General features: G+C 46.5%; 1 protein-coding gene across 1 annotated transcript in view; it reads left to right on the top strand.

Annotated features, from left to right (window-relative positions):
- LOC139266053 (polyamine-modulated factor 1-binding protein 1-like) overlaps window positions 1-26,760 on the top strand; it is an 887,264-nt gene that overhangs the window by 685,851 nt on the left and 174,653 nt on the right. The window contains exon 24 of the mRNA XM_070883919.1: window positions 59-212. Within this exon, the coding sequence (XP_070740020.1) occupies window positions 59-212 (154 nt within the window). The remainder of the gene's footprint in view (window positions 1-58; window positions 213-26,760) is intronic.

Here is a 26,760-nt window from a genome sequence, read left to right as displayed (position 1 = left end):
ACTTGGTTAAACATTATTTTTGCTCGTGTCAGAAATGTTAATTTTGTTGTTTGCCCAGACAAATAGAAGAGCAGCTGAAAAACGAACTGAATGAGAAAAAACAACAGCAGCAACAGAATTTCCAGGAAATGCTGAAGCACCAACATGGTAGTAAGAAGACAGAGTTGGAACTGGCTGTTGCCAAAGATCAGATCCAAACTCTGCAGCAACAGGTACTAGATTGTCAAAGTTGATTGTCAAATGTTTACACTGTAAAGAAAACAAATCAATACAAGTAAACACTAGCATATCTATTTCTTCAAATCTAATCTGGAGTCACACCTACTTTTTGTAAGCTATGTTTGCTGATTCTGTCATGAATTTTTGGTCGAGACTGCTGCCAACGAATCGGAAGTGGTCTGCGCACGTGGCTGCCGGTTCGTCCCGGGAGCGGGCTCGTTAAAAATAAAAAGCTGGGAAGGGAGCGGGTTGTTGTGAAAGCCAGGAAAATGTAAAAAAGCAGGGAAGGGAGCGGGTTGTTGTGAAAGCCAGGAAAATGTAAAAAAGCAGGGAAGGGAGCGGGTTGATGAAACAGCCGGGAAGCCGGAGCATTTCTTAGATCCTCCATCTGTTGTGGTGAACATTATTTTTTTAAATTTGTGACCTGACATGCATAGAATGTTTCTGTACAGCTTCCGGTAGCTTCTGCTTTGTTGGCAAGAGTCATTCTGTTAATTTTTATCTGTTGCTACTGAGAGACAATAAAAATTGAGATCAGTACATCGATTTAACCATTTGAAGGAGAGCTTATTAACAATGATATCAAATCTATAATATGCAAGGTAAACGATAAGCCATAAAATTATAGGCCAGTTGGTCTGGATTCCATAGTAGGGGATGAAATTAGTAAACACAGAAAGGCATGGGCTAAGCAGGGACAGTCGGCATGGAACTGTGAAGGGCATATTGTGCTTGAAAAATGGGGGCTGGGTCATCTTGGTGTAAATGCTCAGATAGATATGGTTGGGACTTTCGTCACTTATCCTGCCAAAGTTCACATGTTGGGAGAAGTCCTTTAATGTGGCTGTAAATGGAGTGCACCTGGGCCACTTGGGCTGCATTTAGGACATCTCACTTTGTAAACATGCCGAAAAGTACAATAAAGGTGGTCCAGCGGGGACTTGTCCTCCCGACTCCACCCCTGCCCGAAACAAGAGCACCGCCCCTGGCGGCTCTAAGGAGGGATAACTTTAATATTTTTAATTATTTTTAAATAGGCAACCTTGAGAGGTTCAGATCTCGATCACAGCAAGGATCGCCAAATAAAAACAGAAAATGCTGGAAATACTCAGCAGGTCAGGCAGCATCTGTGGAGAGAGAAACGGAGTTAATGTTTCAGGTCGATGACCCTTCGTCAGAACTGGAAAAAGTTAGAGATGTAACAGGTTTCTAAGCAAATGTAGGGGCAGGGAAAGTTATGAGGGGGGGAAAGAACAAAAGGGAAGGTCTGTGATAAGGTGGAAGGCAGAAGAGATTAAGTGACAAAAGGAATGATGGCGCAAGGCAAAAGGATATGGTAATGGGACAAATTAAGAAACAAAAGATAGGGGGCCCAAAATTGGTGGACATACCGCCCGCAGACTGCTGACATACCGCCCGGCGGAAAATTCATCAGCGACATACTGCTGGGCGGTCTGCATGCCCATGAGCTCCGCCGACATACCGCCCCAAATTGCAAAATTGATCAATTACTACCGACATACCGCTGACCCTGCAGACCACCCTGGAAAAGGTGGTTTTCGGTCGATCTTCAATTGGCGGTATGCATCTTTAACTGTAATTTAAAAAAAAAATCTCACCCCCCCGTCTCTTTCCCCCCCCCACGCCACAGCGATCTGTTTCCCACCCCCCCCCACAGCGATCTCCCCCAAAGTAGCGATCTCCCCCAAATAGCAAACTCCCGCCAGCAACGATATCCCCCCAAGCAGCGATCTTCCCCCCCCCCCCACCAAGCAGCGATCTCCCCCTGCCCCCCCCCCCCAAGCAGCGATCTCCCCCCAAGCAGCGATCTCATAAGAACATAAGAAATAGGAACAGGAATAGGCCATACGGCCCCTCGAGCCTGCTCCGCCATTCAATAAGATCATGGCTGATCTGATCATGGACTCAGCTCCACTTGCCCGCCCGCTCCCCATAACCCCTTATCGTTTAAGAAACTGTCTATTTCTGTCTTAAATTTATTCAATGTCCCAGCTTCCACAGCTCTCTGAGGCAGCGAATTCCATAGATTTACAACCCTTTGAGAGAAGAAATTTCTCCTCATCTCAGTTTTGAATTGGCAGCCCCTTATTCTAAGATCATGCTCTCTAGTTCTAGTCTCCCCCATCAGTGGAAACATCCTCTTTGCATCCACGTTGTCAAGCCCCCTCATAATCTTATACGTTTCGATAAGATCACCTCTCATTTTTCTGAATTCCAATGAGTAGAGTACCCAACCGACTCAACCTTTCCTCATAAGTCAACCCCCTCATCTCTGGAATCAACTTAGTGAACCTTCTCTGAACTGCCTCCAAAGCAACTATATCCTTTTGTAAATATGGAAACCAAAACTGCACACAATATTCTAGGTGTGGCCTCACCAATACCCTGTATAGCTGTAGCAAGACTTCCCTACTTTTATACTCCATCCCCTTTGCAATAAAAGCCAAGATTCCATTAACCTTCCTGATCACTTGTACCTGCATACTATCCTTTTGTGTTTCATGCACAAGTACCCCCAGGTCCCGCTGCACTGCGGCACTTTGCAATTTTTCTCCATTTAAATAAGAACTTGCTCTTTGATTTTTTTCTGCCGAAGTGCATGACCTCACACTTTCCAACATTATACTCCATCTGCCAAATTTTTGCCCACTCACTTAGCCTGTCTATGTCCTTTTGCAGATTTTTTGTGTCCTCCTCACATATTGTTTTTTCTCCCATCTTTGTATCATCAGCAAACTTGGCTACGTTATACTCAGTCCCTTCTTCCAAGTCATTAATATCGATTGTAAATAGTTGAGGTCCCAGCACTGATCCCTGCGGCACCCCACTAATTACTGGTTGCCAACAGAAAATTAACTATTTATAATGTTACTGTTTTCTGTTCGTTAACCAATCCTCTATGCTAATGCTAATATATTACCCCCAACCCCGTGAACTTTTATCTTGTGCAGAAACCTTTTATGTAACACCTTGTCAAATGCCTTCTGGAAGTCCAAATGCACCACATCCACTGGTTCCCCTTTATCCACCCTGTTCGTTACATCCTCAAAGAGTTCCAGCAAATTCCCCCAAGCAGCGATCCCCCGCCAATCAGTGATCTCCACCCCCAATCAGCCATCTCTGCCACTGCCCCCCCCAAGTAGCCATCTCCCTTCTCCCAAGCAGCGATCTCCCCCCTAAGCAGTGATCCCCCCCCCCCCACAAGCAGTGATCTCTCCCCCAAGCAGCGATCTCCCCCCCGCATGCAGCGATCTCTCCCCCAAGCAGCAATCTCTCCCCCAAGCAGCTAACTCTTCTCCCAAGCAGTGATCTCTCCCCCAAGCAGCGATCTCCCCCCCGCATGCAGCAATCTCTCCCCCAAGCAGCTAACTCTTCTCCCAAGCAGTGATCTCTCCCCCAAGCAGCGATCTCCCCCCTAAGCAGCGATCTCCCCCCGAAGCAGCGATCTCCCCCCCCCCCCACAAGGAGTGATCTCTCCCCCAAGTAGCGATCTCCCCCCCCACAAGCAGCGATCTCCCCCCCCACAAGCAGCGATCTCCCCCCCCACAAGCAGTGATCTCCCCCCCCACAAGCAGCGATCTCCCCCCCCACAAGCAGCGATCTCCCCCCCCACAAGCAGCGATCTCCCCCCCCACAAGCAGCGATCTCCCCACTCACAAGCAGCGATCTCCCCCCCCACAAGCAGTGATCTCTCCCCCAAGCAGCGATCTCCCCCCCCGCAAGCAGTGATCTCTCCCCCAAGCAGCGATCTCCCCCCCCGCAAGCAGTGATCTCTCCCCCAAGCAGCGATCTCCCCCCCCACAAGCAGTGATCTCTCCCCCAAGCAGCGATCTCCCCCCCCGCAAGCAGTGATCTCTCCCCCAAGCAGCGATCTCCCCGCAAGCAACGATCTCTCCCCCAAGCAGCATAACTCTCCCCCAAGCAGCAATCTCTCCCCCAAGCAGTAATCTCCCCCCGCAAGCAACGATCTCTCCCCCAAGCAGCGATCTCCCCCCCGCAAGCAGCTAACTCTCCCCCAAGCAGCAATCTCTCCCCCAAGCAGCTAACTCTCCCCCAAGCAGCAATCTCCCCCCAAGCAGCAATCTCTCCCCCAAGCAGGATAACTCTCCCCCAAGCAGCAATCTCTCCCCCAAGCAGTAATCTCCCCCCCAAGCAGCAATCTCTCCCCCAAGCAGCTAACTCTCCCCCAAGCAGCTAACTCTCCCCCAAGCAGCAATCTCTCCCCCAAGCAGCAATCTCTCCCCCAAGCAGCAATCTCTCCCCCAAGCAGGTATCTCTCCCCCAATCAGGTATCTCTCCCCCAATCAGCTAACTCTCCCCCAAGCAGCAATCTCTTCCCCCAAGCAGCAATCTTCCCCCCCAAGCAGCTAACTCTCCCCCAAGCAGCTAACTCTCCCCCAAGCAGCAATCTCTCCCCCAAGCAGCAATCTCTCCCCCAAGCAGCAATCTCTCCCCCAAGCAGCAATCTCTCCCCCAAGCAGCAATCTCTCCCCCAAGCAGCAATCTCTCCCCCAAGCAGCTAACTCTCCCCCAAGCAGCAATCTCTCCCCCAAGCAGCCAACTCTCCCCCAAGCAGCCATCTCTCCCCCAAGCAGCAATCTCTCCCCCAAGCAGCAATCTCTCCCCCAAGCAGCAATCTCTCCCCCAAGCAGCAATCTCTCCCCCAAGCAGCTAACTCTCCCCCAAGCAGCCATCTCTCCCCCAAGCAGCAATCTCCCCCCCAAGCAGCAATCTCCCCCCCAAGCAGCAATCTCTCCCCCAAGCAGCTAACTCTCCCCCAAGCAGCCATCTCTCCCCCAAGCAGCAATCTCTCCCCCAAGCAGCAATCTCTCCCCCAAGCAGCAATCTCTCCCCCAAGCAGCAATCTCTTCCCCCAAGCAGCAATCTCTCCCCCAAGCTTGTAACTCTCCCCCAAGCAGCCAACTCTCCCCCAAGCAGCAATCTCTCCCCCAAGCAGCAATCTCTCCCCCAAGCAGCTAACTCTCCCCCAAGCAGCTAACTCTCCCCCAAGCAGCAATCTCTCCCCCAAGCAGCAATCTCTCCCCCAAGCAGCAATCTCTCCCCCAAGCAGCAATCTCTCCCCCAAGCAGCAATCTCTCCCCCAAGCAGCAATCTCTCCCCCAAGCAGCAATCTCTCCCCCAAGCAGCTAACTCTCCCCCAAGCAGCTAACTCTCCCCCAAGCAGCTAACTCTCCCCCAAGCAGCCATCTCTCCCCCAAGCAGCCATCTCTCCCCCAAGCAGCCATCTCTCCCCCAAGCAGCAATCTCTCCCCCAAGCAGCAATCTCTCCCCCAAGCAGCAATCTCTCCCCCAAGCAGCAATCTCTCCCCCAAGCAGCAATCTCTCCCCCAAGCAGCAATCTCTCCCCCAAGCAGCTAACTCTCCCCCAAGCAGCCATCTCTCCCCCAAGCAGCAATCTCTCCCCCAAGCAGCAATCTCTCCCCAAGCAGCAATCTCTCCCCCAAGCAGCAATCTCTCCCCCAAGCAGCAATCTCTCCCCCAAGCAGCTAACTCTCCCCCAAGCAGCAATCTCTCCCCCAAGCAGCCATCTCTCCCCCAAGCAGCCATCTCTCCCCCAAGCAGCAATCTCTCCCCCAAGCAGCAATCTCTCCCCCAAGCAGCAATCTCTCCCCCAAGCAGCAATCTCTCCCCCAAGCAGCAATCTCTCCCCCAAGCAGCTAACTCTCCCCCAAGCAGCCATCTCTCCCCCAAGCAGCAATCTCTCCCCCAAGCAGCAATCTCTCCCCAAGCAGCAATCTCTCCCCCAAGCAGCAATCTCTCCCCCAAGCAGCAATCTCTCCCCCAAGCAGCAATCTCTCCCCCAAGCAGCAATCTCTCCCCCAAGCAGCAATCTCTCCCCCAAGCAGCCATCTCTCCCCCAAGCAGCAATCTCTCCCCCAAGCAGCAATCTCTCCCCCAAGCAGCAATCTCTCCCCCAAGCAGCAATCTCTCCCCCAAGCAGCAATCTCTCCCCCAAGCAGCTAACTCTCCCCCAAGCAGCTAACTCTCCCCCAAGCAGCAATCTCTCCCCCAAGCAGCAATCTCTCCCCCAAGCAGCAATCTCTCCCCCAAGCAGCAATCTCTCCCCCAAGCAGCAATCTCTCCCCCAAGCAGCCAACTCTCCCCCAAGCAGCCAACTCTCCCCCAAGCAGCCATCTCTCCCCCAAGCAGCCATCTCTCCCCCAAGCAGCCATCTCTCCCCCAAGCAGCCATCTCTCCCCCAAGCAGCCATCTCTCCCCCAAGCAGCCATCTCTCCCCCAAGCAGCCATCTCTCCCCCAAGCAGCCATCTCTCCCCCAAGCAGCCATCTCTCCCCCAAGCAGCCATCTCTCCCCCAAGCAGCCATCTCTCCCCCAAGCAGCAATCTCTCCCCCAAGCAGCAATCTCTCCCCCAAGCAGCCATCTCTCCCCAAGCCAAGCAGCGAATCCCCACCTAGTAGCGATCTTCCCCCAAGCAGCGATCTCCCCCCCCAAGCAGCGATCTCCCCCCTCCCCCAAGCAGCAATCACCCCCCCAAAGCAGCGAACCCCCACCTAGTAGCGATCTTCCCACAAGCAGCGATCTCCCCCGTCCCCCAAGCAGCGATCTCTCCCCCCCCCCTCCAAGCAGCAATCTCCCCCCCCCAAAGCAGCAAACCCCCACCTAGTAGCGATCTTCCCCCAAGCAGCAATCTCCCCCCCCCCCCAAGCAGCGATCTCCCCCCCCCCCCATAGCAGCGATCTTCCCCCCCAAGCAGCGATCTCCCCCCCCCCCCAAGCAGCGATTCCCCCTTCACAGGTATCTCCCCCCACAGCAGCGATTTCCCCCCCCCCCACCCTCGCCGCCAGCACATACTTCCACATCGCCATCGCTCTCAGGCCAACAGTCTCTGTGGATTCTCGTCTGTGCCTCTCAGGGGGTGGAGCTTCGCAGCAGCCCAAGATTCCCCAGTGAAAATGACACACTGCCAGTGACGAAAATTGCGCACACTCCGCCCCAGCGGTACCCGGCGGTATGAAACGACATTCCACCGACACACTGCCGAGAAATGGGTGGATGACCAATTTCGCCCCCAGGGTGTAAATGGAAATGGCAGAATCATCAACAGCTGCCATGGGAAGGAGAGAAAAACACAGAAAAAAGAAGAAAAAAATAGGGGCTGAAATTGAGTCCAGAAGGCTGTAAAGTGCCTAAATAAAAGATGAGATGCTGTTCCTCGAGCTCACATTGAGCTTCATTGGAACAGTGTAGGAGGCCGAGAACAGAGATAAGAGTGGGAGTGGAGCGGGGAATTAAAGGATTCCCAGGTGCTGCACACTCTTGCCCTTGTTGTGGAGGCACACCTCGTCTGAACATGCATTGCGTCTCTCAGATCCTGGATTGCAGGAACTTGCAACGTAGAGAATCCCCATCATCCTTATAACGATGGCCGTGTTTGGGGCAGGCAGAGGTTCTGAGCATGAAATTGGTCTCGGGCAACAGCACAGAATGGGAGCTAGTGAATCGGAAGAGTGCTTTAATCTCCATCCAAATTTTTTTCCATTGAAGTGAATTGAAAAGAAATCGGGCAATTTGTAAAAAGGGATGTCAATTCGCACGCCCATTTTATGCTATCGCCCAATTTTACTCCCAAAGTATTGAAGGGAAGATGGCTTCATGGATAAGGGAATCACAATGGGACAAGAGCAAAGAGTAAGAGTAATGGACGTTTGTGTTCTCCAGAATGTGGGTAGTGGTATGTCATAGGATCAGTGCTGTGATAGTTTTCCTTTTATATAAATGATTTTCCAGTCCTCCGTGGATCTGGGCATGGTGCCGGAGGATTGGAGGACTGTTAATGTAGTACCCTTATTTCAGAAGGGAGATAGGGATAGGCCAAGTAATTACAGGCCTGTCAGCCTAACCTCAGTCGTGGGAAAATTATTGGAAAAAATCCTGAAAGACAGGATAGATCTACATTTGAATAGGCAAGGATTAATTAGGGACAGTCAGCATGGATTTGTTAAGAGAAGATCGTGTTTGACTAACCGATTGAATTTTTTGAGGAGGTAACCAAGCGGGTCGATGAGGGTAGTGTATACGATGTAGTATATATGGACTTTAGCAAGGCTTTTGATAAGGCCCCACATGGTAGACTGATCATGAAGGTTAAAGCCCATGGGATCCAGGGCAAAGTGGCAAGTTGGATCCAAAATTGGCTTGGCGGTAGGAAGCAAAGGGTAATGATTGATGGATGTTTTTGTGACTGCAGTACTGCAGGGCTCAGTACTGGGTCCCTTGCTTTTTGTTGTATATATCAATGATTTAGATTTGAATATCGGGAGTATGATTAAGAAGTTTGCAGACGACACTAAAATCGGCTGTGTGGTTGATAATGAAGAGGAAAGTCATACGGAATGCTTGCCTTTATTGGCCGAGGCATAGAATATAAGAGATGGGAGGTTGCTTAAATTGCATAATACTTTGGTTAGGCCACAGCTGGAGTACTGCGTGCGGTTCTGATCGCCGTATTATAGGAAGGACGTGATTGCACTAGAAAGGGTGCAGAGGAGATTTACTAGGATGCTGCTTGGAATGGAGAATCTTAGTTATGAGGACAGATTGTATCGGCTGGGTTTGCTCTCATTGGAACAGAGGAGGTTGAGAGGAGACCTCATTGAGGTGTACAAAATATTGAGGAGCCTGGACATAGTGGATAGTAAGGGCCTATTTCCATTGGTGGAGAGGTCTATTACGAAGGGGCTTCGTTTTAAGGTGGTTGGTGGAAGGTTTAGAGGGGATTTGAGGAGGGGCTTCTTTATGCAGAGGGTTGTGGAGATCTGGAATTTGCTGCCTGGAAGAGTGGTGGATGCAGAAACCCTCACCACTTTTAAGAGATGGTTGGATAGGCACTTAAAGTGCCATAACCTGCAGGATTACGGACCCAGAGCTGGTAATTGGGATTAGACTGGATGACCTTTTGTTGGACGGCGCTGATATAATGGTAAGTACTGCAGGGAATCGAATATGACCAGGGTGATCTCCTGGAATAGTTTTGATCGCCTAGATGGGTCAGAGAGGAATTTTCCCAGATGTTTTTCTCCCAAAATTGGCCTGGGTTTTTATCCGTTTTTTGCCTCTCTCAGGAGGTCACATGGCTCCAGTTGGGGTGGAGTGTAGAATGTTTCAGTATAAGGGTGTCGCAGTTGTGTGAGGTGGACTGGTTGATCTGGGTGCTCTTTGCCTTTCCATCATTGTTCATAGATTTATATGTAACCTTTAGGGCTGCTGACCAAAGACCATGCGGCTCTTTTTCGGCCGGCATGGACATGATGGGCCGAAATGGCCTCCTTCTGTGCTGTAAATTTCTATGGCCCCAAGTTTCGACATGATTTGCTCCTGATTTTTAGGAGCAACTGGTGTAGAACGGAGTATCTTAGAAATCGGAATTCTCGCCATTTAGTTTGCTCCAGTTCTAGTCAGTTAGAACAGTTTCACTTTGGAACAGAATTTTTTTTCAAAAGGCGGCGTGTCCGGCCACTTACGCCTGTTTTTCAAAGTTTCGTCAGTGAAAACTTACTCCAAACTAACTTAGAATGGAGTAAGTGAAGATTTTTGTACGCTCGAAAAAACCTTGTCTACACTTTAGAAAATCAGGCGTAGGTTACAAATCAGGCGTAGGGAATGGGGGAGGGGGGGTTAAAAGGGAAGTTTACAAACATTAAACACTTCAGTTTTACAAATAAAGAGCCATCATCAATAATAAATGATAAAAACATCAATAAATCAACCAATAAATCAATCAAAAAAAATTAATAAGAAATAATTTTGTTAAAAAAAATCAATAAGTAGAACATTTTCTACTTACCGACTGCAGCACCGGGAGCCCTCCAACAGCGTGCTGGGATGCCCGCCCCAGTGTGTCTCTGTCAGTGTCTCTATCTCTCTGTCTGTCTGTCTGTGTGTCTCTCATTCTCTGTCTGTCAGTGTCTGTGTTTCTGACAGCGAGGAGGGGGAGAGAGGGGGGAGCAGAGGGAGGGATGGGAGAGAAAGGGGAGGAGGGGGACGGGAGGAAAGGAGATGGGGGGGAAAAAGAAGGAGATGGGGGGAGGAAAGGAAGGAGATGGGGGGGGGGGAAGGAGAAGGGGGAGGGAGGCTGAATGGGCCGGGCCCGGCCGGGCCCGAGACTTCGGGCAGGGCCCGTCCCCAGAACCAGATTTACAGGTAGGTGGCGTTGGGTCGGGTTGGGGGGAGCGCGGGTCGGGGGGGTGGTGGGAGGGAGGTCGGTTCGGTTCGGTCGGGGGGAGGGAGGGAGAGGGAGGTCAGGTCGGGGGGGAGGGAGGTCAGGTCGGGTCCAGTCCGGGGGCGGGGGGGGGAAGCAGGAGTCGGGTCGGTGTCGGGTCCGGTCCGGTCCGGGGGCGGGGGGGAGCGGGAGTCAGGTCGGGTCCGGTCCGGGGGCAGGGGGGAGCGGGAGTCGGGTCGGGGGCGGGGCGGGGGTGGGAAGCGGTAGTCGGGTCGGGGTCGGGTCCGGTCCAGAGGCGGCGGGGGGGAAGCGGGAGTCGGGTCGGGTCGGGGTCGGGTCCGGTCCAGGGGCGGGGGGGGCGGTGGGGAAGCAGGAGTCGGTCCGGAGGTGGGGGGCGGGAAGCGGGAGTCGAGTCGGGTCGGGAGGAAGCAGGAGCCTTATTCACGCAGCCCCAGTGAGGCCATTCGGCCAGGGCTAGGGGCTGCGTGCTTCGGCCCCTCCCACACAGTTTTGGGCGCCTGGAGCTACTGAACATGCGCGCCCACTGTAGCACGCATGTGCAGAGATCCCGGCACTGTTTCAGCGCAGGGACCTGGCTCCGCCCCCTACAGCTTGTGCTGTGCTGCGCCGAGCTGCAAACGACCTGCAGGGAGCTGGAGAATCTGGAAGTTTTTTTTAGGCGCACTTTGTGGCGCGAAAAACGGGCGTCCAGGTCGGGACTGCGCCGTTCTAGGCGCGGCTCGAAACTTGGGCCTTATATTTCTATAAGGAAATTCTATCAAAGTTTGCTGATGATACCATATTTGAGGAATGACAAACTGAGGAAGAATACAAGAGATTTCAGGATATTGGAGACAGGTTAGCAGAGTGGGAAGATAGGTGGCAGATACATAATGTGAAGTATCACATTTTGGGAAATCAGCAATGAAAGGAAGTGTACTATAAATCATAAAGTTCTTAACAGTTTGGAAGAGCAATCTATGGCTGTAGATACATACATCTTTAAAGTGCATGGAGTGCAGATTGAACGTCTATAAAAAGGAAAATAGAATTCTGAGTTTTATGCGTAGGCGCATAGAATATAAAGGCCAGGAGGTGATATTTAATTTGTGCAAGACATTGGTTCAGCCATAGTTGGAGTATTGTTATGTAGCTCTGGGGCACCCACTATAGGAATTATATTAAAGCTATACAATGAAGATTCACTAGGATTATACCAGGAATTAAAATTATAGTTATAAAGAAAGGTTCTAAAATTAATTCCTTTTCTCTGGAACAGGGATCTATTAGAGGGTTTCAAGATAAGTAGTGAACGGTTGTTTTCATTGGTTACAGATTCTCTACAGATTATTATGAGAAAAAAGGGAGCGTTAGATACATTTTCACACAAAGGTTTATTAGAGCACAGGTATTATTGAGGTTGCGATTATTAAAAAGGAAAAGCATTTGAAAAGGAAGGATATAAGGAAAGAACAGGATATTGAGATTAGCGTGGATAGCTCCTGTTGGAAAGGTATCACTGGCATAGGTGTAAAGTGACTCCATTTTATGATTGTAAGACATATCAAACCAGCTCAGATCAGCAAATTCAGCAAATAGACTAAGGATTGAACCTGGTATTTTCCTGGTCTCAGTGGCTCAGTTACTTACGGGATAAACTTACTGAGCCATCAGGGGAGCTGCACTGATTGTATTTTTTTTTAAACAGAGGTTTAATGCAGAAGCTCTTTCCTTGGCTATAAATTAATCTACTTTTCTTGATTTAAATAATATTTTTCTCTCTTTTTGTATTTCTTCACCTTATTTGTGTAAATTGTTCAGCTGTTTATCTATTATATATTAAAAATGGTCACTGGTGATTGGTGCTAAGGTACTGCACTTTTCGGGGACAGTTTAAATGTTACATGTGAATAAATGACTGAAATGGAACAGCGCCTAACATTATGTGACAATTAAAAGTATGACAATAAAAAAATTACTATATGGGGAAGCAAAAATATTTCAAAGTAAGCTAAACTCATCTTTCAAATAGCGAGGACATCAGAAAGAGATCTAGGCCAGATATTATAATAAACAAATTTGCTCCTCAAACTGTCAACATGACTAGTTAATTGGCCGCTGACCACAAAACCTTGTAAGGGAAACAGGACTAGAAACAAAGAAAGAGGATGCGCATGTCAGGAATGAAAGCTTAGAGAGAAAAACCCAAAAAAGCATTAGCGGCTTGAATACAATGGCAGAAATTATTTTGCACAAACCCTTCCAGCAAAACAAAATCCAATGCCGTTTCCCAAATCCAAAGAAATTCAAAACAACCCTTTCAGCAACCTATCCCTAACTAAACTGAATGTGAAGTGTGCATCATTCTTTCAGTTATACAAGCTGAACTTTGTGAGCAACAACATCCCTGCGCCCATAAAACAGGAACCAAATAGCATACTCCAAATCCAAATGGTTCAAAAACACCAACTACACCAAAGACCAAAGTCAGCACTCGGTCCGTAAATACCCTCTCCCTAAACAGAGGTCAGGCACTAGATCAGAAGACAGTCTCCTGACCCAAGCGATCAGGAAGTCTCCGAACCCCCTCTCCCGAGCAAAGAGTGGATGCTAATCTGCTGACCCCACTTCTTAGACTGTCACCAACAGAGGAAAGAAACTTAAATAGGAAACTGAAGCAAGTTGATATTTGAGATAGAAACAGAAAGGAAAGCCGAAAAAGCCTAAAGCAGAAAATAATTCCCTGAGCAAGTAATGGGACCCTTTAACCCCCACCCCTGAGCAAGTAATGGGACCCTTTAACCCTCACCCCTGAGCAAGTAATGGGACCCTTTAACCCCCACCCCTGAGTAAGTAATGTTACAGCCTTAATGCACTGACATTTACCTTACAATAAAATTCCACCTGAATTGCTGTTCCCTAATATTTCTCCTTTAATTCGTGGATGGATGAAAATAAATCCCATTATGTAATATTTCATCCTTCCTGCTCATTGAACAGTGCCACTTAATTAATCCTTTGTCCCCCATCACACTACTTGGCTGTCCCATGAGCCTGTTCAAGTTGCCCATCTCTCTGAAAGGGCACCTGAACATGTGAAAAAAATACAGCGGCAATGAATAACCCTGCCATGCCAGATACTAAAGCATGCCCTGATGCCCCCCAAATCCCTTTCCTGCAATAAAAACAGCATTAATAACTGCCTTCTTGGAGATTGGTGGGTCGTTCTTGCTATAATAATTTAAACCCCAACGAGATGAACGATAGTGAATTCCCAAACACTGTTCTGGCCCACTTCTCTCCTTTTCCCACCTGCTCCACAGTGTTTGTTCCAGCCAGCATATCATGTTTAGCCCCTCCCCACTGAATGTAAATGACTGCCTCTTTCGACCAGAACAACCCCAATTAACCATTGAATCTCTTTACCTGAATCCTTAGTAATTAACTCCTACTTCGCTTGCTCAAATGTAATCAAAGCTGGGTAAAGGACGGGGAACAAAGCCCTGTGCCCCCAGCCGAAGTAAATATCTAGGCCTTATGGGCAGAAGAGATGTCCAGCAACTACACACTAAGGTAGTTTCTCTTTCTTTGCCCCTCTGTTCCTGTCTTCATCTTCTCCCCCATTCACCACTTTTCTCCTCTTTCCCCTAACTCCTCTTATCCGTATCCTTTTTCCTGTTCTCTGTCTCCCCTTTCTGTCCATCTTCCCCATCCACTTTACCTCATTATCCTCTCCACCTTCCTGCCATTTCCCATCTGTTTCCTCCCACCTTCCCTACCTAGGTCTAATTATCCCGCTGCACTCTAAACCTGTTTGCCCTGAATACTGCTAATGCTCTTGATTCCCCGTGTGCAACCCTGCAGGAGCATTATATTAAAAATCAGTCAAATAGCTCGTTCTTGCTGTCCACAAATCTTACTTCCGATGCCACAATTTTGAATCACGATTTTGATGCCATTATTTATCATTGAAAACATATATAATGGGAAAATTCTACATAAAGATGTAAACCTTTCTTTTGCTATCACAATTTGTTGATGAACCAATCAAATTACTCAAAATTGTTCTTTATAACTTTTAATAGCTTCATTAAAGTCTTTATTTCAATGTCTCAACCTCTCTTGTAAACCTGGGTTTTGACTGAATATTTTTACCTTACAGCAGTTGGAGAGATCTTTCAACTACACCTGTGCATTCTGAGCATGTGCAGTTTGCAGAATTTCCCAGCATGCAATATGTGCATTAACACCAGTTATAGGATAGAAGGGTGTGTTTTCTCATCCAGTGAGAGTTTGAGTTTCTTTGTTTTTTTCCAAACTTTGAAAGAATCTGCAGATTTTATTCTCTGAGCTTTATTTTATGTAATTCTGGATTTATTTAATAGTGTTCACTGCAGGAAGCACATTTGAACAACAGCACCTGTGATGGTGTTTTTTTTTTTGATCGAAAAGATTGTCCTTCCAGTATTCCCTGATCCCATCCGCAGCGTGCACAGATCGTGAGACCTTCCTTCTCAATGGCTCTCGATGCTGGGATCTCTCCTCCAGTAATCTCAAATCCTGGGACCTGCCTTCATATTCCTAAAACTCATGAAACCCTGGAACCCTTACAGTGCTCCTAAACTCTGAGACCCCTGCCCCCTCAAAATATTGATAGATCCTGAGACCCTCCCATTATAGACCCTCATCCCAATGCTCCCATGTCCCAGGGTCACTCCCCTTTCATGTTAAAAAGTCAATGCTCCTGGTAATGCCATTCTTCTTATTCTGCACTCTTCTTATAAAACCTTGGAAAATCTACCAGTAATGATAAAAACTATACAATAGTTTGTGCTTCTAATTACATTCATTCAAAATTAACTAGTATTTTGTAGCACGTTGGCGTGCTAAATAGGCAAGCAAGGCTGACGAGAAAATGGTATAGATAGCAATAATGTTATCAGCATTTATGTATTTAAAGCCAAAGCCCACTCATTGATTATTTAGTTTAAGCCATATTTGTTAAACCTGATTTAATGTGAAGTTCATGCACTATACTTGCAAAGATAAAATAAAAAGGTTCAGGCAGTCAAAACATTCAAATAGTAGAAGTGGCAATGACTATTGTACTGTGTGAAAATAAATCCATAATACAAATTGCTTTAGTGAAAACTGGATAAGCAGCTGAACTCTGTATTGAATTTCAGACTTTTCAGTGACCAGACAGGGAAGAGAAAAATGTACCCTGGCTAGGGAAAGTTCTTACAAAATCAATACTTAGCGAATTATACTTGACAGGTTTTTGTTGTCATCTGGAAAGAGTTTAAACTATTAAGCATGAGTAAAATCTTAGAGCAGTGAGTTTCCCACTTGTAAAGCTCTGAGCACTTCTATGGCACTAACCTATATTTACATCGGCACAAAATCCACCATAAATGGTGTTATGTATGTAAACCTGTAATTACCATGTCTAATCACCAGAGGGCTTATCCCCTGAAGTCCCAAGTGATCCTACAATCCCTTGGGAGCACCTGTATGTAAGGAGGCCTCACAGGCTGGAGAGGCACTCCGAGATCTGTAATAAAGGACTACAGTCACACTTACTTTGAGCTTGCAGTATCTAGTCTGACTCTTTATCCAAGACTTAACAACTGGCGACGAGATACAGATGACGAACCCCAACGCAACAATGCAGAGAACTGTGAGCATCCTGGAGAAATTTTCAGACGGAGATGATTGGGAAACCTTCGTGGAGCGATTTGACCAATACTTCATGGCCAACGAGCTGGAAAGAGAAGGGAACGCTGCCAAACGAAGGCCTAATAAACATAATAAACTTATTCTTAACCTTACTGACACCTGCATTCATCTCATTAGTCACATTAGTTAAACCAGCATCACAATTCATGGTTACATTGCATACATTTTCATACTTGCACCCTTTAATTGCATCTTTAGCTTTAAAGTCCGTGTACTCAAATAGTTGGAACTTCCCCTTTAAATTTTTTTGGTTACCAGTCTCCTTTACGGGAGCTTTCAAATCCGATTGGCCGCTCGATGTCACATGATGCTCCTCCATATTGACTCGTGGCATGGAGGAGGCCATTTTGAATGCAGGTCTGCTGCTTGGTGTGCTGCAGCCATTTTGAGGTGCTCTTTTCTTCTACGTTCTTGTGGTGCTGCAGCCATTTTGTGGTCTTGTTGCAGGCAGGCTGTGGTGCTCTTTTCTTCCACATGCTTGTGATGCTACAGTCATTCTGTGGACTTGCTGCAGGCAGGCTGTGGTGCTCTTTTTTTCCACAGCACCAGGAATCAGTCTGGTAAACTTTCATTGCACTCCCTCTATGGCAAGTCTATGCTTCCTTAGGGAAGGAGATCAAAACTGTACACAATACTCATGGTGCGGTCTCACCAGGGCCCTATATAATTGTAGTAAGACGTTTTTACTCTTATATTTAAATCCTCTTGTAATAAAGGCCATCATACTATTTGTTTTCTTAGTTGCTGTTACCTGCATGTTAACTTTCAGTGATTTGTGTACAAGGACACCAGGTCCCTCTGAAGACCAACATTACCCAATCTCTCACCATTTTAAAAATATTCTGCTTGCCTATTTTTCCTACCAAAGTGGATAACTTCACATTTCACCACATTATATTCCATTTGCCAAGATTTTGCCCACTCACTTAGCTTGTCTATATCCCCTTGAAGCCTCTTTGCATCCTCCTCACAATTTACATTCCCACCTAGCTTTGTATCATCAGCAAACTTCGATATATTACATTTGGTCCCCTCATCCAAATCATTGATATAGATTGTGAATAGCTGGGGCCAAAGCACTGATCCTTGCAGTACCCAACTAGTTACTATCTGCTAACCCGAAAATTACCCATTTATTCCAACTCTCTGCTTTCTGTCGGTTAACCAATCCTCAATCCATGCTAGTATATTACCCCCAATCCCATGAGCGCTAATTTTGTTTAATAACCTCTTGTGTGGCACTTTATCGAATGCCTTTTGAAAACCAGAATACGCCATATCCACTGGTTCCCCCTTATCTATTCTGCTACTTACAACCTCAAAAAACTCAACAGATTTGTCAAACATGATTTCCCTTTCGTAAATCCATGTTGACTCTTCCTAATTCTATTATTATTTTCTAATTGCCCTGTTACCATGTCCTTAATAATAGATTCTAGCATTTTCCCTACTACTGATGTCAGGCTAACTTGTCTGTAGTTCCCCGTTTTCTCTCTCCCTCCTATCTTAAATAGTAGGGTTACATTTGCTACATTCCAATCTGCGGAACCCATTCTAGAATCTATAGAATTTGGGAAAATGACAACCAATGCATCCACTATCTCAATAGCTACCTCGCTCAAAGCTCCAGGATGTAGGCCATCAGGTCCAGGGGATTTATCGGCTTTCAGTCCCATTAATTTCTCCAGTACTGTTTTTTTACTAACATTAATGAGGTTTTTTGCATCTTCTTCCATGAAGACAGATACAAAGTATTTGTTTAATTTCTCTGCCATTTCTTATTCCCCATTATAATTCCACCTGTCTCAGCCTGCAAGGGACCCACATTTACTTCCGCTAATCTTTTCTTTTTTCGATAGAAGCTTTTACAGTCTGTTTTTATGGGCCAAAGATTGTGGTCTGAGGCTTCCCGCGGGCGGATGCCTCCGACCACCCAAATATTTACTGATGGTCCTGGAGGATCGAACACTTGCGCTACGAGGCCTCCATTCGCAGCCCAGCATAGGGACCCACCTATTCCAGGAGCATATGTGCAGCCTGGGATCACGTGGGCCGGACCAGCCAATGAAAATGGTGTATTCCCATTCACAAGCAATCACCATTTCTATGAATGGAGATACCCCCAAAAACACAAACATTTAAAATAAATAAGAAAAACACTTAACATATTTAAAATTAATTGAAATTGAATTGAATTAAATGTTTTAGACAAAACTTTATTTTTTTGATTTTTTAAAAATATGTTTTAATATGTTTTAATAGGGGTAAAAATAAACTTACCTAAATGGACAGGGTTTTTAATATAAAAATTATTGATCACATTTTATTTTTCTATCTTTTAAAACTCTTACACTGGTAAAAGCAGGCCTGACACCTGCTTTTACCAGGCATAAGAGTTTGAAGGAAATTCGCTGGGCAAGAGTTGAGCAAAGAGCCCAAATCTCTGCCTGCGAAGGCCCTTCTCCCGGGGATGCGTTGGAACTGTTAAAAGAAATTTTGGCAGTTTGCAAATGCCGGTTTTCATACATCGTACATGCCCATAGAGAAAAGGCTTTTGCCTCTATGTCTGTCGCTAGTTTACTCTCATTCTATTTTCCTTTTCTTTATCAATTTCTTGGTCCTCTGCTGCTGAATTCTAAAATTCTCCCATTCCTCAGGCTTACTGCTCCTTTTGGCGACATTATAAGCATCTTCCTTTGATCTAATTCTATTTTTAACTTCTCTTATTAGCCACAGTTGAACCACTTTTCCTATGAGGATTGTGTGCCTTAAAGGAATGTATATTTGTTGTAAATTATGTATTAATTCTTTAAGTGCTAGCCATTGCTGGTCTACCGTCATACCTTTTAATGTACTTCCCCAATCTACCTTACCCAACTTGCCCCTCATACCTACATAGTTTGCTTTGTTTAGATTTAAGACCCAAGTTTCAGATTTAACTAAATCACTTTCAAACTTAATATAAAACTCTATCATATTATGGTCACTCTTCCCTAAAGGCCCCTTTACTACAAGGTTATTAATTAACTCTTTCTGATTGCATAAGACTAGATCTAAAATAGCTGGTTCCCTGGTTGATTCCTCAACATACTGATCTAGAAAACCATCTTGTACACATTCCTTGAATTCGTCCTCCACACTATTACTGCAAATTTGGTTTGCCTAGTCTATATGTAGATTAAAGACCCCTATGATTGCTGTATTACCCTTGTTACTTAATTTCCTGATTTATACTGTGCTCTACATGACCACTACTGTTTGGGGGCCTATAAACAACTCCGACCAATGTTTTCTGCCCCTTGCTTTTAGCTTCAACTTTTGTCTATTTTTCCCTGATTTCACCTTAGTCACTGATGCCCTATTATCTTTGTTACTCTCTCTACTGCCATAGAATAACCAGAGCAGCTTAGAATATCTGCAGAATTACAACAGGTCAGTGACAAATTTAGGCAATATGAGTATTCTTTTATAAAAAAAATATTTTGTGCAAACTTTGTGTTGAATTTATGGAATGCTTATAGTTTTGGACATAGAGTGCTTGATTTTCCTTTCAATTATTGCCCGATTTGGGGTGGTAAACAGAGTAAAATTCGTCGATAATATCTATCACCTCAAACGTCAGTTTAAAATAGCACCAAAATTACCTCCCACAAGAAACCTTTAAAGCCCACTGGAGCCCACCCTGCTGCATTTAAATACGGTCAAGTGGGCATGGTAACTTAGAAACATAGAAATTTACAGCGCAGAAAGTGGCCATTTTGGCCCATTGTAATTGCGCCAGCCGACAAAGAGCCGCACGGCCCTTCATCAGCAGCCCTAAAGGTTACATATAAACCTATGAACAATGACGGAAAGGCAAAGAGCACCCAGTCCAACCAGTCTGCCTCACACAACTGCGACACTCCTTATACTGAAACATTCTACACTCCACCCCAACCGGAGCCACGTGATGTCCTGGGAGAGGCAAAAACCAGATAAAAATCCAGGCCAATTTAGGGAGAAAAAATCTGGGAAAATTCCTCACCGACCCATCCAGGCGATCGAAACGAGTCCAGGAGATCACCCTGGCAGTATTCTATTTTCTGCAGTACTTACCATTATATCTGTGCCGTCCAACAAAAGGTCATCCTGTCTAATCCCAATTACCAGCTCTAGGCCTGTAACCCTGCAGGTTACGGCACTTTAAGTGCCTATCCAACCATCTCTTAAAAGTGGTGAGGGTTTCTGCATCCACCACTCTTCCAGGCAGCGAATTCCAGATCCCCACAACCCTCTCGTAAAGAAGCCCCTCCTCAAATCCCCTCTAAACCTTCCACCTTAAAACTATACCCCCTCGTAATAGACCCCTCCACCAATGGAAATAGGCCCTTACTATCCACTGTGTCCAGGCCCCTCAATATTTTGTACACCTCAATGAGATCTCCTCTCAACCTCCTCTGTTCCAATGAGAACAAACCCAGCCTATCCAATCTGCCCTCATAACTAAGATTCTCCATTCCAGGCAGCACCCTAGTAAATCTCCTCTGCACCCTCTCTAGTGCAATTACGCCCTTCCTATAATATAGCGACCAGAACTGCACGCAGTACTCCAGCTGTGGCCTAACCAAAGTATTATACAATTTAAACATAATCTCCTTGCTCTTATATTCTATGCCTCAGTCAATAAAGGCAAGCATTCTGTATGTCTTCTTAACCACCTTAGTCACCTGGCCTGCTACTTTCAGGGATCTGTGGACAAGCACTCCAAGGTCCCTTTGTTCATCTACACTATTAAGAGGCCTACCACTTAATGTGTATACCCTTTCCTTATTTGCCCTCCCAAAGTGCATCACCTCACACTTTTCTGAATTAAATTCAATTTGCCACTGCCCTGCCCATCTGACCAGTAGATTGATATCCTCCTGCAGCCCATGATTTTCCTCTTCATTATCAACCACACAGCCAATTTTAGTGTACTCTGCAAACTTCTTAATCATATTCCTGATATTCAAATCTAAATCGGTGACATATATATATGTCAAAAGCCCAGCGGGAGATCGAGAGCCAGCGGCAGTTGGTGAGAGGGGAGCGACCTGTCAAAAGCCCAGCGGGAGATCGAGAGCCAGCGGCAGTTGGTGAGAGGGGAGCGACCTGTCAAAAGCCCAGCGGGAGATCGAGAGCCAGCGGCAGTTGGTGAGAGGGGAGCGACCTGTCAAAAGCCCAGCGGGAGATCGAGAGCCAGCGGCAGTTGGTGAGAGGGGAGCGACCTGTCAAAAGCGTACCGGTGCAGCTACAGCGGGAGAGAAAGCAAAATAGAAGTAGAAAGTAATCAAAAAGTGACGTCACAGCCAATGGGGTAAGTGATTGGCTGGTGATTGGTGAGTAGCTTTTCTTTTATTTTTTATATCAGTAAGTGAACTATAACATTGTTATTACCAATTTAAGGGTATCTAAGGTTAAGACATGGCAGGAGAGCTCGGTCATGTGATATGCTCCTCCTGTACCATGTGGGAACTCGGGGACACTTCCGGTGTCCCTGACGACTACGTGTGTGGGAAGTGTATCCGCCTCGAGCTCTTGACGGTCCGCGTTGCGGAACTGGAGCTGAAGGTGGATTCACTCTGGAGCATCCACGATGCTGAGAATGACGTGAGTATCACGTGTAGTGAGTTGGTCTTACCGCAGGAGAAGGGTCCACAGCCAGATAGGGAATGGAAGACCAACAGGAAGAGCAGTGCAAGAAAGATAGTGCAGGAGTCCCCTGTGGTCATCCCCCTGCAAAACAGATACACTGCTTTGAGTACTGTTGGGGAGGATGACTCATCAGGGGAGGGCAGCAGCAGCCAAGTTCATGGCACCGTAGGTGGCTCTGCTGCAAAGGAGGGCAGGAAAAAGAGTGGGAGCGCGATAGTGATAGGGGATTCGATGGTGAGGGGAATAGATAGGCGTTTCTGCGGACGCAACCGAGACTCCAGGATGGTATGTTGCCTCCCTGGTGCAAGGGTCAAGGATGTCTCGGAGCGGGTGCAGGACATTCTGAAATGGGAGGGAGAACAGCCAGTTGTCGTGGTGCACATTGGTACCAACGACATAGGTAAAAAAAGGGATGAGGTCCTACGAAAAGAATTTAAGGAGCTAGGAGCTAAATTAAAAAGTAGGACCTCAAAAGTAGTAATCTCGGGATTGCTACCAGTGCCACGTGCTAGTCAGAGTAGGAATCGCAGGATAGCGCAGATGAATACATGGCTTGAGCAGTGGTGCAGCAGGGAGGGATTCAAATTCTTGGGGCATTGGAACCGGTTCTGGGGGAGGTGGGACCAGTACAAACCAGACGGTCTGCACCTGGGCAGGTCCGGAACCAATGTCCTAGGGGGAGTGTTTGCTAGTGCTGTTGGGGAGGAGTTAAACTAATATTGCAGGGGGATGGGAACCTATACAGGGAGACAGAGGGAGACAAAAAGGAGGCAAAAGCAAAAGACAGAAAGGAGATGAGGAAAAGTGGAGGGCAGAGAAACCCAAGGCAAAGAACAAAAAGGGCCACTATACAGCAAAATTCTAAAAGGACAAAGGGTGTTAAAAAAACAAGCCTGAAGGCTTTGTGTCTTAATGCAAGGAGTATCCGCAATAAGGTGGATGAATTAATTGTGCAAATAGATGTTAACAAATATGATGTGATTGGGATTACGGAGACGTGGCTCCAGGATGATCAGGGCTGGGAACTCAACATCCAGGGGTATTCAACATTCAGGAAGGATAGAATAAAAGGAAAAGGAGGTGGGGTAGCATTGCTGGTTAAAGAGGAGATTAATGCAATAGTTAGGAAAGACATTAGCTTGGATGATGTGGAATCTATATGGGTAGAGCTGCAGAACACTAAAGGGCAAAAATCGTTAGTGGGAGTTGTGTACAGACCTCCAAACAGTAGTAGTGATGTTGGGGAGGGCATCAAACAGGAAATTAGGAGTGCATGCAATAAAGGTGCAGCAGTTATAATGGGTGACTTTAATATGCACATAGATTGGGCTAGCCAAACTGGAAGCAATACGGTGGAGGAGGATTTCCTGGAATGCATAAGGGATGGTTTTCTAGACCAATATGTCGAGGAACCAACTAGGGGGGAGGCCATCTTAGACTGGGTGTTGTGTAATGAGAGAGGATTAATTAGCAATCTCATTGTGCGAGGCCCCTTGGGGAAGAGTGACCATAATATGGTGGAATTCTGCATTAGGATGGAGAATGAAACAGTTAATTCAGAGACCATGGTCCAGAACTTAAAGAAGGGTAACTTTGAAGGTATGAGGCATGAATTGGCTAAGATAGATTGGCTAATGATACTTAAGGGGTTGACTGTGGATGGGCAATGGCAGACATTTAGAGAACGCATGGATGAATTACAACAATTGTACATTCCTGTCTGGCGTAAAAATAAAAAAGGGAAGGTGGCTCAACCGTGGCTATCTAGGGAAATCAGGGATAGTATTAAAGCCAAGGAAGTGGCATACAAATTGGCCAGAAATAGCAGCGAACCTGGGGACTGGGAGAAATTTAGAACTCAGCAGAGGAGGACAAAGGGTTTGATTAGGGTAGGGAAAATGGAGTACGAGAAGAAGCTTGCAGGGAACATTAAGGCGGATTGCAAAAGTTTCTATAGGTATGTAAAGAGAAAGAGGTTAGTAAAGACAAACGTAGGTCCCCTGCAGTCAGAATCAGGGGAAGTCATAACGGGGAACAAAGAAATGGCAGACCAATTGAACAAGTACTTTGGTTCAGTATTCACTAAGGAGGACACAAACAACCTTCCGGATATAAAAGTGGTCAGAGGGTCTATTAAGGAGGAGGAACTGAGGGAAATCTTTATTAGTCGGGAAATTGTGTTGGGGAAATTGATGGGATTGAAGGCCGATAAATCCCCAGGGCCTGATGGACTGCATCCCAGAGTACTTAAGGAGGTGGCCTTGGAAATAGCGGATGCATTGACAGTCATTTTCCAACATTCCATTGACTCTGGATCAGTTCCTATCGAGTGGAGGGTAGCCAATGTAACCCCACTTTTTAAAAAAGGAGGGAGAGAGAAAGCAGGGAATTATAGACCGGTCAGCCTGACCTCAGTAGTGGGTAAAATGATGGAATCAATTATTAAGGATGTCATAGCAGCGCATTTGGAAAATGGTGACATGATAGGTCCAAGTCAGCATGGATTTGTAAAAGGGAGATCATGCTTGACAAATCTTCTGGAATTTTTTGAGGATGTTTCCAATAAAGTGGACAAAGGAGTACCAGTTGATGTGGTATATTTGGACTTTCAGAAGGCTTTCGACAAGGTCCCACACAGGAGATTAATGTGCAAAGTTAAAGCACATGGGATTGGGGGTAGTGTGCTGACGTGGATTGAGAACTGGTTGTCAGACAGGAAGCAAAGAGTAGGAGTAAATGGGTACTTTTCGGAATGGCAGGCAGTGACTAGTGGGGTACCGCAGGGTTCTGTGCTGGGGCCCCAGCTGTTTACATTATACATTAATGATTTAGACGAAGGGATTAAATGTAGTATCTCCAAATTTGCGGATGACACTAAGTTGGGTGGCAGTGTGAGCTGCGAGGAGGATGCTATGAGGCTACAGAGTGACTTGGATAGGTTAGGTGAGTGGGCAAATGCGTGGCAGATGAAGTATAATGTGGATAAATGTGAGGTTATCCACTTTGGTGGTAAAAACAGAGAGACAGACTATTATCTGAATGGTGACAGATTAGGAAAAGGGAAGGTGCAACGAGACCTGGGTGTCATGGTACATCAGTCATTGAAGGTTGGCATGCAGGTACAGCAGGCGGTTAAGAAAGCAAATGGCATGTTGGCCTTCATAGCGAGGGGATTTGAGTACAGGGGCAGGGAGGTGTTGCTACAGTTGTACAGGGCCTTGGTGAGGCCACACCTGGAGTATTGTGTACAGTTTTGGTCTCCTAACTTGAGGAAGGACATACTTGCTGTTGAGGGAGTGCAGCGAAGATTCACCAGACTGATTCCCGGGATGGTGGGACTGACCTATCAAGAAAGACTGAATCAACTGGGCTTGTATTCACTGGAGTTCAGAAGAGTGAGAGGGGACCTCATAGAAACGTTTAAAATTCTGACGGGTTTGGACAGGTTGGATGCAGGAAGAATGTTCCCAATGTTGGGGAAGTCCAGAACCAGGGGTCACAGTCTAAGGATAAGGGGTAAGCCATTTAGGACCGAGATAAGGAGAAACTTCTTCACCCAGAGAGTGGTGAACCTGTGGAATTCTCTACCACAGGAAGTAGTTGAGGCCAATTCACTAAATATATTCAAAAGGGAGTTAGATGAAGTCCTTACTACTCGGGGGATCAAGGGGTATGGCGTGAAAGCAGGAAGTGGGTACTGAAGTTTCATGTTCAGCCATGAACTCGTTGAATGGCGGTGCAGGCTAGAAGGGCTGAATGGCCTGCTCCTGCACCTATTTTCTATGTTTCTATGTTTCTATACCACAAAAAGCAAGGGACCCAGTAAAGAGCCCTGCGGAAACATCCTTCCAGTCATAAAAACATCCATCAATCATTACCCTTTGCTTCCTACCTCCAAGCCACTTAAAATAAATCTTTGGACAGGGTGCATGGAATTCCCAGTTGTGATCTTTTTATTCCTTTGTTATAATCAGGAAAAGTGAGCCACCAAAGATGTTCCCTTCATGCAGATACCCAGTCACCAGAATTTACAGACCAAGAAGATTAATGCAAGAGGTTCCAGGTTCAAACAGGGATGCATTAGATGGAACTTGGTGTGAGTTAGGATACAGGTAGCAAAGTTTTGGATGAGCTTAAGTTTATGGAGGCGGTAGGTAGGAGGCCGGCCAGGAAAACATTTAAATAATCAAGTCTGGAGGTAGCAACGGCATGGATGAAGGTTTCAGCAAATGAGTTGAGCAGGGGTGGAGACGGGTATTGTTATGGAGGTGGAAGTAGGCGGCCTTGGTGATGGAGAGGATCTGGAATTGTAAGCTCAACTCAGCATCAAATAAGATGCTAAGATTGCCGAACAGTCTGATTGAGCCTCAGATAGTGGCCGGGGGGGTTACTCTCTTTCTGGCTTTGACAGTCCTTTCTAATATAATGTATCAAAAACTGCCACACCGTTCTAACTGCAGCCTAACCAATGATTTGAATATATTTAGCTTTACCTCTCTGTTTTTGTACTCTATTACCTTTTTTATAAAACCTAGGATCCCATTTTTTTTAACCTGTTAGTGCTACAACTCGATTGACTTGCTAGTGGTATGGTGGGTACTGGTTGAGGGAGGATGTATGTGGAGGGGTGCTGACATCCTGAGAGAGGTCAGCATGTAGTGCCCCCATTGCACCACTTCCACTGCCTCATCATTTCCACCGATCTGCACAAGAACATATAGCATAAGGTTCATCAACATCCCCTTCAAAGCCCCTATCCTTTCGATTCACCAATCTCTGCATTGTGGAGCCCAGAGTCTGCATGGCAGCCATTTGAGCTTCCAGCAGAGCTGGAAAGCATGCTGGTATGGTCTCCTGCAGTGAGGGCCCAGCTATCTCATTCCTATAGGTAACCACACTATCCATGG

Source organism: Pristiophorus japonicus, chromosome 1 (assembly GCF_044704955.1).
Source record: "Pristiophorus japonicus isolate sPriJap1 chromosome 1, sPriJap1.hap1, whole genome shotgun sequence".
Classification (NCBI taxonomy): domain Eukaryota; kingdom Metazoa; phylum Chordata; class Chondrichthyes; family Pristiophoridae; genus Pristiophorus; species Pristiophorus japonicus.
Note: the sequence above shows the minus strand (reverse complement) of the source record. Positions and strands in the feature narration are given on the sequence as shown.